We start from the raw sequence: 11,214 nt of genomic DNA on the forward strand, positions 1-11,214 counted from the left end.
GGTGTGGGCGAGAGGCTATTTAATATAGCCCCATAGTGTCAGCTCATTAAACACAGGAGCACTACTGTTTTCTGCAGTTCCTCAGACCAAAAAAAAATCAATAAAAGGAACCTCAGGAACCAGCTGAAGATCTGAATTTAAGCATGAATCGTTACGCTGACAAAAAGAGGTATTCTGGACCCAGTGTTGGAGACGCTTTTAACATCTAGGGTAGACCAGCGGTCTCCGCTTTACACAACACCAGTAGTCTGATTATTTCCAAGGGCTGTATCCAGGGCTTTCAACTGCTCGAGTCCTGCAGGTCCCACAAGGCCCTGTAACGTCCTACAGGCTGTCAAATGACACATACAGAGACACACAGACACAAGGCACCAAAGGTCAAAAGGTCAGCAATGCTTAAAGCCCCCTCCCCGCACCCCAATCAGGAAACATACCATGACCCCTAGAGCTGAAAGGTCAGCACATATAACCGGATCCGTGTTGGAACACGCTCAGCGAGACGGCGCTGCAGCCGTTACGGCATTTTGGCCCGCCGGTTCTCCCTGAGAATTTGCACCTCCAGAGGCTCGGGACAACACATTATACTCGGACACGGCGGCGAGATAAATGGAAAGCATCGCCGCCGATGACCTCGCTCTCCAAGGAGACAGAGGAAAGAGCCACTGGGCCGAGCAGCTCCACTGCAATATCGCTCGGTAAATACATGGTGCAAGGCCATTACATCTCGCATAGGCCGGGAGCAGTGCAGAAAAACAACACTCCTCCGGTTTTCGCACGACGTGTACGAGTTTCTATGCTGAAAACACGCTAAACGCCTCGCCACCGGCACAACGGGCTCAGAATACACACTGCTGTATTATCTTTGTGGATTGAGACTTGTACGCACTTGCAGCAAACGGCAATGACATCCGAGCTAAACGGAAAGGAAAACAGAAACCTGAGGAAAGGAAACAGAAAAGGGAAAAAAAGCAATTTCCTTTCTTTTCTACAGGCAATCATTCAAAATCCTGACTCGGACAAGTTAAGCTTTTGGACGAAGTGGAAATTGGGAGTGACTGGTACACTCATATTGCTGAAATTGCAAAAACCGTAGGGGCTTTTTTGATTTATTTCTTTATTTTTTAAACTGCCTTTATTTCCACAACCCTGAGTAAGCGACCTTTCAGTGGAAACAGAAGCACGAGCCCACCACAAAGACTTCATCTCGCACAGAAGTTTCGCACAAAACCAACGTAGTCAATCAGTTAATCAATTTCAGTGAACAACGCCTAAGGCTATTGGGTTCGCTTAATTAGGAAAACATGTAAATGTGTAAATAGGAGAACAGTTCAAAGTCAAGCTGTAGGACATAAAAATAAACACCTGGTTTGGTGTCATACAAAAAAGACAGCATTAAGGAATTATGTAAAGTATATAGTTTATGATTTATATACAAAATAATAAAAATATTTAATAAATATGAAGTACCTTTATTTTTATATTTTTCTCATGCTCATTCACTTGTACGGTAGGGCTGGCCGATATGGCCTAAAATCAGTATCGCGATCATAACGACAATTTACCTCAATTATGATTAGTGAACGACTACAGAAGTGGCTCGAGTTGCTTAGTTGGCTCCGTGTTAAATGTTCTCCTCCATGTTGCTTCAGTGTTACAGACTCGAGGGGGCTGAAGTCACCTGACTACAGACGCTGTAGTATGTTTTTAAGGGGACAGACAAATACATACAGTTAGGAAGGTCTAACAGAGTTTAAATCAATAAATAAATAAATAAATAAATAACCTGAAATAATCAAAATGGGCAAGATTACGCTGATTAGAGGTTCTACATTTCAGTTCTCGATTGACCGCCCAGCTCTATTGCAAAGTACAACACTGTAAATAATATTGTTTATTGCTTTTTTAATTCTTATTTATATTGTGTAAATTATTTATCTAAATTTTTGTAACTGAGTGTCTTGCTATCCCTTTCTGCTGTTACACTGGGAATTTCCCCACTGCGGGACTATCTTATCTTATCTTATCTTATCTTATCTTATCTTATCTTATCTTATCTTATAACAAATGTTGTCACGAATCCCAGCTGGATTAAAAATGATAAAAATAGTTTATTTCCAAAAGAGCAAACAGCAGGAGACGTACCACCAAAGCCAGTCCAGGTCAGAACCATGAGGAGCAAAAGGAGATACAAGGGTATAGGCAAAAAGAGTGGTGAAAACACAAGCAGAGCTCAGAACCACTACCAAACAGGACCAAACCCAACCAGCAACCAGAACCAAAAGGGACTCCAAAAATCAGAGAGGACAGCAAGGCAGAACGGAGGAACATGGAGATCAACATGAACAGGGAAACGCTGTGTTCCATTGCCTAGGCTCCAACTGAGGCAGGAGGGGTCCACGGAGGGCCTGTCCAATGACAACTCCTTCTTGGAAGCCTATTGGTCAAACAAATGGAGCAGTCCAACCAGGCTGCGTGGTGACATCACCGGAAAGGTCCCACCTCGGACACTTGGTGTGCTTTTTCATTTCTTCAAAATGAAGGATCCTTCAAATGAAGGATCATAATGACTAATATAATAATAATAATTCATTTTTAAACAAACTACAGTCTGGAGGCTTCACGCTTTGCATGTTTACAGAGAATTGTGGGTAACCAACGACCGAGAAGGACACACTCCAAATTGCTCCGAATGTAGCCTGCAGTTCCGGGCTGTATCTGAAGGGTCCTTCACTCTGGAACAGCCTTTTGTTACTTAGCGCCCGATAAATGCAGCCTACCTCAGCTGAAGCCTAGGCACCAGAACATGCCTAAGAGTGCTCATCAGTGGGCTCATGGGTAGTGTAGTCTTTGGAGTCGATGGGGACGGAGGGAGAAATCTGGGGTCAGAGGGCAGGGTCAGCCATGCTACAGCATCTCTAGCGCAAACAAGGCTAATTAAGGGCCTTCCTCAGGAGCCCAGCAGTGGCGGCTAAGTGGGTATCGAACCTGGGTATCGAACGCCCAATCTGGTGATTACTAACCCAGCGCTCTCAGCCCAGAGCCACCATCAAGTCATACGAAACGTGAGCTTCCCATCCAAGCCCTCCCATGAGTCGTCTCGGCACGAGACTGGCGTCACTGCAGTGATGAAGCGCTGTAGCTTGTTGTTTTCCCCACCAGCACACATCCAGCCATCCTCCCTTCCCTCCTCGGGCTAAGCACACGGACAGGACAGGACAGAGCAGAGGCAGGACAGGACAGAGCAGAGGCAGGACAGGACAGAGCAGAGGCAGGACAGAGCTGTACGAGATGAAAACCACGGCGATATGAGGAGGAAATCTTGTTTGAATGCTTAAAATATGATTTTGCCTAGCAAAGAAATCTCACTACCGGGAGACAAATGACATTTTTTCCGCAGAGCTGCGAGCTCCCATATGTTATATTCAATCTCCCTCCATAAATTATGCATGATCCATTTTATTTGTTTGCATTTTGTGTCATAGTTTAGAACGGTAAGCAACTGCTGCGTCTGGCTACAACGCGAGGGACTGAGCGAAACTCGCCAAATGGTACCAGCCAGTGGAGTGGGTGCGCTTGGCCTGGCACCGCCGCTCCGTGATTGGGTTTAATGCGGTGCATACGGCCAGGGCACTTCAAATGCAGGGTCGCTACCAGAACTCTTCTTTTCCAGCGTCCGGGGGAGGAAAAAAACTAATAAAACCTCGACTGTGGGCAGTGTGCACAGCACAGACATGCCTCTACAAAGAAAAACTCAGCAGGTGCAACCTGATTAAATAATTCAGTGAAAAAGGCCACAGGTTAACTGAGGGAAAGAGGACACTAGACCTCACACTCAGAGACAGTAGGTACAGTAGGACAAACAGCAAAGGCAACTGACCGATAAGGTGGAAATGTCTTATATGACATGTAAAATAAGGCTCATAATGAAACGGTTACATTAAAGTAGAGGAATTAATCATACTGAAGCAGGTTTTATTCTTTATAGGGATGCACCAATACCACTTTTTCCATTTCTGATACCGATACCAGATTTTCAAGTATGTGCCGATACAGAGTACCAACACAGATGCCAACTCAGACTTAAATACTGGATAGATGGCTGTAAATCCTGATACTTATAGTGTTCCACTTTTTATAGGTTGTACTTTTTATATCTGATCACAGATAAGATATAATAAGCTTAAAAAAAACAGCATTTACTGGTCAAGAAACTGCACATTTGACAAGTTTCAGAGCGATGAAAAAATTAATTGCCACAATGCAGAAACACATGCAGGTAAAGAAGCATAATCTTGCTAAACTCGACCAAACAGCTTTTAACTGGTGTTTAAAATTCACATTTCACAGTGGTTACAAAATAATAATAATAATAATAATAATAATAATAAAAAAGAAATTGCCAGTTTAGGTACACGTAATGTACATTCAGGTCCACGTCAAACTTCTGATTTCAGAAAAAAAAAGAAAAAAGTTAATAAATTAGTTATTAAAATTCAAAAGTTATTAAATGTCTGTTTATTGGTAATTACTATTTAAGACTGGCTTTTACTGGTTTAAACATTTGGTTTCATAAAGTATATTTATAAAAAAAAAAAAAAAGGGCGGTCTCTGTTGGAAAATCGGAATTTCTTCACAAGCAAAAACATGTCAACAGATTTCATCCTGACTTCATACCATCAAGATTCCCTGTTACCTGAACAAGCAGCGCTGCGTTACCCGACATGGCTGGTTGACTACACTAGGGCACACGGACGAACGCTACAGGACTTCTGGCACAGTCTTGAACACTAGGGCTTTGAACAGCGAACCCTCTTGCAGTTCCTGAAACTTTTCCACTGGCTCCGAGCATCATCTAGTTGCACATAAAGGGCATGCCTGGCACCCCTTCACTCATTGCCAATGTGTAGTCGTTCCCCACAGGCTACCACATTCTTTTAGGTAGGCAGTTGTGCTTCATGTAGTGGTTGGATGTTTGGCCTCAGTGTTGTAGGCATTAGAAGCAAGCTACCATTTCCTGTGTGACTATACTGGCCGAGTCCTGCAGCATTACTGCTGACCATACTGTCCATTTTTGCAATTCCGACAGATTCTGCAGTCCTTAGTCAATAGAGTCAAACAGTATAAACGATCACTAGACTTCAAAAGGACAGGCCTAACTTAATATAACTTAAATAAATCAATCAATCAGGTCAGACATCATGAATCTGATATCAGCTTGGATCACATCAGGCTTCCAGCTCCAGCGTTTCTGTAAACTGTTCCTTTAAACCCTGTGGAAAAAAATTCAGAGCAAATCCAACACGTATTTAGCTCCAGTTGGAGCTTCCTGCAATATCCTTGCTTTGTTAGGTGGGTCCGCTCAGCTACACCCCCACCTCCCCACCCCATTCCTCTTCAAACCCAATTACATGCCACACTGGCAGGCTGCAGTGCAGCAGATCGGAAGGCTGGCATGCTGGGCACTAACGGCACTTAGGATCAGCCACCGCATACGGCGTCACACTGCTTCTGTATGAAACACAGTTTGTATAAATCACACCATCATCACCACCACAGCACACACACACACACACACAGCAGGGTTAGGTCTGAAAATAACAGTCAAATCACAGTTCTATTAGGCTCCTTTCCACACCCCACACCTCTCCACCTACGACCCAAACGGCGTAGTCCTGAACCACATCCTCCCCGAGTCATGCTTACTAGCGCACGAGCTGGAGATACGGCGGCCGCCGTGGTATGATCAGAAATCACACATGAGCACAGCTGCTTGAATCATGGAAGGTCCTCCTCACCCAGGATCAGGAGCTAGTCGTAACAGAGTTTGGCCATAGTTGTGGTTTTTGCTCAGCTGCTCAGAGCAAGCCAGCAGATTTCCAATTGATGTAGTTAGTCAGCTGGTTGTTGGAGATTAATTCTCCTGTAGCACAGCATGTGCTTTTGTATTTAGGCTGGTTGCTTGTTGATGCCTTTGACTGCACTGCATGATACGAGCCTATTTTTGTGGCTGTGACAAATCTGGGAAATTTAGCATGCACTCGCTTCATTCGGAGTCAACAGCCTGAAAGCTCCGATTGCTGAAGCGTCTTGCATGTGCTGCTGTTATGCCAACAAATCCAATTCTGAAATGAAAAAAAATTTAAAAAATAAAACAGCATCTTAATTATCTGCTGCCTGACTAAATACACTTCCTGATTAGGCGTAATCAGACTGCCATTTTTATAAACAATGTTCCTGTGGCGTAGATGCTTCGCAGGCTCCAGTGCAGACAAGGCCTTCACGCAAACACATGGTAAGTGCATTAACAAGAACTCAAGAGTTATATATAAGTTATAGAGTTATGAGACATCGAGAGATGATTACGTTTAGCCTTTCATTTTGATTATCATATATATATATATATATATAGTGGTGGTGATCAGAATCACACATACACAGTATAGCCATTTTACTTACTATCCAGAATCAAGCCCACTTCATACACTTCAAGAGATCCATCTCCCACCCTGCACAAGGCGTGGGCATGGCGATGCTCATTGCTATCTTACACCCCGACAAACAGTCTATTTTCACACCTTTCAGTCTGCGTCATTTAAACAGCAACAGTGTTCGGGAATATTTCTATGCTGATGGGCGTGGTGGTCTCGAAATGAGGGGTGTTCAGGTCAATTTCATGTTGCTATCTTGGCAACGGAAAACAAAGGAGCACCACTGACTGAAAACAGCCTAGGCAGACGTCTACAGTCAGACATTCGTTGCTATCTTGGCAGTGAATTGTCAACACAGGCGCGTGCAGCCCGACACTCGTACACCCCCCGTCCCACGCTTTACACCACTGAAATAGCAACCCGCCAAAATCAGACAGACCGCACCTGACTCTTAAAGGGAACGGCGAGAGACACACTGATTGGTTTATTATTCCATGTTACACCCAAAAAATAAAAATTAAAAATTAAATAAATAAATAAATAATAAATAAATGATGATTCATTAAGAGACTTAGACGTTTGAACGGCACAAGGCGTACTGTCCCCGTCGATGCGATAGCAAAGACACACCGACACGCCAAGCTAAATCAAGCTGCATGGTTGTCAGCTGGCCAAAAGATGGCTAAATAAGGGCCCCAAGAGTTTCAGCCGATACAGATCCAATCCGATCTTTGTGTCACACAGTTTAGCTAAGATTTAGTTGCAGATTAATCCGTAAAATCCCTTTATTTTTAGTATCTGTTTCTATAATCAGACATTGTGAACTGATTGATCTAGTTTAGTCGAGACTTTTCTTAAAATGACTGTTTTATAGTGTTTAATATCTTATAATCCAGCCTGACTTTCACCTTTACAACACTGCAGGTCACTTCCTGTGTGCGTGTGTGTGTGTGTACATTGATACACACTCTGGACTGATGTCTGTTGCTGTTGGTCACACCAGTGGAGCCAATACCTGATCCATTAAAATAGGCCTGAATCAGCCCCCAGATCTGATTGGGACATGCCTCCTACTTTATACGGAGACGGTCATTTTGGAGCATTCCTATTGGTCCATTCATCATGAAATCTTGACACAACTGACTGATGTATTCAAATAAATCAAATATGATAAAAATATGAACTTGCAGATTTTTGCACGTTACACCAAGAAAAAAAAACAAAATATTTTCGCCGCGAATAAATTAAAAGATGCATTATATGTCCAAAAGTTTGTAGACACCTGCTCCTCCAGTTGCTTGTACAGTCAAAAGGTAATAAGAAGGAATTTGTCTATAGTTCCACTTTTCTACCAAGGCCTTACACCACATTTTGGAACATTGCTGAGAGTACACAAACATATCCCAGAGGTATTGGCTAAAGCCCCAGCACTCCACTCTACTGGACGGCATTGGGCATGGTGACATCAGACTCCTGCGTGGCTGCTCCAGAGCGCCCTGTTGTATCAGCAATGCTTTTCTATGGTGATTAAATAAGCTATGCATGCACAACGGAACGCCTGTGTCAGTAACGGGTGCATCGTAAACTAGCTGAACTCACGCATTAAAGGAGTGTCTGGATACTTTTGTACGTAGAGTGGACGTTTCAGTCCCAAACCTCCTTCTCAAGACGACTGTGAATCAACACAGCAGCCCTGACACTACATGTTCACATTTCATTTAGAAGGCCACAAATGCTTGGGATGTCTTGTTCCCATCACCACCACTGTGAACAGTTCTGACGGATCTGTGTATTTGTCTAGAACGGCGTGTCTCACATCGAACTTTGTTGGCTTCCTAAAAAAAAGCTGAACGACGGAAAAACTTTTACAGGAGACAGAGGCTAAAGGAGGGTGCATGTTTAATTAATCCAGACGGCTTTAGGCCTAATATCATGAAGAGACATCAGCTTCTGAGACTGCTCAGTCTTCATGCATGCATACTTTACAACACTGTAATGGGTGATCAGGTGCACCAATAAACCGTAATGGGTTTCACCATGAAGCACTGACCTCTGGCTATGACTCTAGGCTATGACAAAATTTCAAAAATAATAAAAAAAAAAATAAAATAACCTTATGAACCTTCAATGAAAGTCAACATATTAAATTTGTTGACATTTTTGGAGCATTTCTATTGGTCCGTTCCTCATGCAAGTTTGACAGTGCAAATAACAACTGCCAGGGCCTCAGAGTGACCCAGCGTCCAAGTCTCTGCCACTATGACCCAAGAGCTGCTGGGTCATGATGCCTGCCATCAGCAGCCACAGCCAGAGAGAGCACAGCACTGCTCTCTTGAGGGTGGATAGATGGCCCATCTTTCTCCCTACATTGCTTCAGGCTGCTGATGCTGGCCAACACTGGCATCTGCTAGCTGGTGCATCGAGCTGGTTGTGTGTTTGCGTGTCAGAGGAGGCATGTGGCCTCACCCTCCAAGTGTTGGGAGCATTACATGTGGTGGGGAGTAAAAAAACAAAAAGACAAAAACCAGATTTACATTATGCCTAAAAAGTAAATACAAGGTTTTCGCACAACATCGACTCCCTTTTGCCCTGCCATACAGGACATATTTCTTCACTTAGCCCTATAGAATCCATTCTCCACCACAGCGCAGCGCTGAATGGAAGATCAGGTGTAGTGAATGATGGACTCCAGAGGATCATATAACACAGAGAATCCATACAGCTCGGGTCGATGCAACCCACAACTCACCCGGAATACCACAAGATTCCTCAGCACCAAAGTTCAAGGTATGAGGAGAAGTGTGAAGAACTCATGAGAAATTTGCATGAGCATCACATTGGCCTGCTAATGAAAATACACCTCCTGTAGGCCAGGAAAAGAGCATCTGGAAGGTGGCAGCTGTCATAATTACTCCGAGATTATTTCCCCAATTAGGTACAAGATAATCCTTGCAACACGCCTGTAAAATCTAGGAGCCAGGCGAAGGTTTTGTAACCATGCCCGGTCAGATTAGTTCACCCATGCACTGCACTGGTGTGAAGCAGTGGTGTGTTTCTCTTTCAAGGCTTGCTCACACTGCCTTGTTCACTTCAATGCAACAACGAGAGCACAGCCCACTCTACAGTCGACTATGGTCAAGTGCACGTTACTTACTAGCCATACACACACACACACACACACACACACACACACAGCAGCTTGCTACGTTTGAACTCGTTATGCATGGCTGTGTTGGATTAGATTTCCCTCTCTTCTGAGCTCCAGTGGACGGGTCTGTGAAGGCAAGCTAGTGCACAATCCCCAATTTCCCAACGAGGGCACTTCTGCGTTAGCTAGCACTACCTACAAGGAGGACTGGCTGCTCCTCTGGCGTTAAATAACGTTGTTGGGGGGGGGGGACTGGAATGCACTGCTCGCGTTTAGGCAAGTTTCTAAAGGAGGTGGGAACTGTCTATTCCTCTACACACTCCTGTCTGGAATTGCATGCTCACAGGCTGCACAAAAGACCAAAGGACCGTCGGGCTGCACGCTCCCTATGCATGTGCTATGCATGTCTGCTAGCATGCTCGTGTGCATGCAATGGGGAGCCCTAGCTACTACTCTCGCGACATGTGGGTGAGCAAGAGAGCAACCGGGCGATGGCGATTCGAGACCGAGCCGAAATGAACAAGTGCACGAGGGGAAGGTAGGTAGGTAGGTAGGTAGATTGCTCAGCGGGTGGGGAGGAAAGGAGAGCAAGAGCACGAGCACGCGCACGAGCACGCGCACGCGCTTGACAACACAAAACTGGAAACTGGAAGAAAAGTTGACACAATAGCGTGTTGAACGCAGCCTGGCGACCGCTTCGCCCTCCACCTCGACCCCCACCGCGACCCCCACTACACCCCTGTGGGCGTTAAAAACACCGGACACAACTTTCTCAGCACGCGAAGGCATCGGGGAAACCAGACCGCTCAGCGCGAGCGGAGAACCATGATGGAAGCGATGAGAGGGGAGGTGTGGTGGTCGGGGGACGGGGGACGGGGGTGGGGGGTGGGGGGCTTGGGGGGGGGGGAGAGAAAGCAAAAGCGCTCCCTACCTCCTTCTTGGTCGGCTTGAAGACAAGCGGGGATGTTCTTCTTCCAGCCCGGCATTTTTGTGGAGCGTTCACACACGCACGCGGTGGGTTTCCGAGGTACAAAACAAAGCTCACGCGCGCTTCAGCCCAACCGAGGCTTCCATGTCGCGTTCATGTTCCCCCCACCCGTCAACCGGCGTGTCTTCCTTTTTCAGCGGCCGCTGTAATTCAACGCCGTGTCTCTCTCCCTCTCCCTCTCTCTCTCTCCCTCCCTCCGCCTCGCTGTGGAGTGAGAGTGTGTGAGCGAGAGCAGTGAAGGTGGCAACTACAGCCACACACACACACACACACACACACACACACACGCGCGAGCAAGCCAGCGAGTGAGTGAGTGAGTGAACGAACGAGAGCGCGCGCGCATATTACACAGAAGACCTTCCCACCACGGTGCGTTTACTAGAGGTGGCCATTATGACGTTACCGCGATGCATTACGTCACAATAGGCTTTCTCTTCGGAGCGTGTCGTGGACATCATCAGTACCTAAAGGTCGCTTGAACGGTAGACTCGGGCTGTCTGGATGGGAGTCTGGTAGGCTGGGATCTGTAACAGTGGTTAGTCCATCAAAAGACCTAAAAGCTGAGCTAAAACCAATACGAAAAATCTTCATGTCAATTTAATTTGCTAGAGATGCACTGGGATATCGGAACCATATATGTATACATATGT

General features: G+C 45.4%; 1 protein-coding gene across 1 annotated transcript in view; it reads right to left on the minus strand.

Annotated features, from left to right (window-relative positions):
• The window catches only part of grip1 (glutamate receptor interacting protein 1), a 396,612-nt gene extending 385,750 nt beyond the window's left edge, over nucleotides 1–10,862 (minus strand). Inside the window, exon 1 of the mRNA XM_072673118.1 lies at nucleotides 10,508–10,862. Within this exon, the coding sequence (XP_072529219.1) occupies nucleotides 10,508–10,562 (55 nt within the window). The 5' untranslated portion in view covers nucleotides 10,563–10,862. The remainder of the gene's footprint in view (nucleotides 1–10,507) is intronic.
• Between the last annotated feature and the right edge of the window lie 352 nt (nucleotides 10,863–11,214).

Source organism: Salminus brasiliensis, chromosome 2 (assembly GCF_030463535.1).
Source record: "Salminus brasiliensis chromosome 2, fSalBra1.hap2, whole genome shotgun sequence".
In the NCBI taxonomy this organism is placed as follows: Eukaryota; Metazoa; Chordata; class Actinopteri; order Characiformes; family Bryconidae; genus Salminus; species Salminus brasiliensis.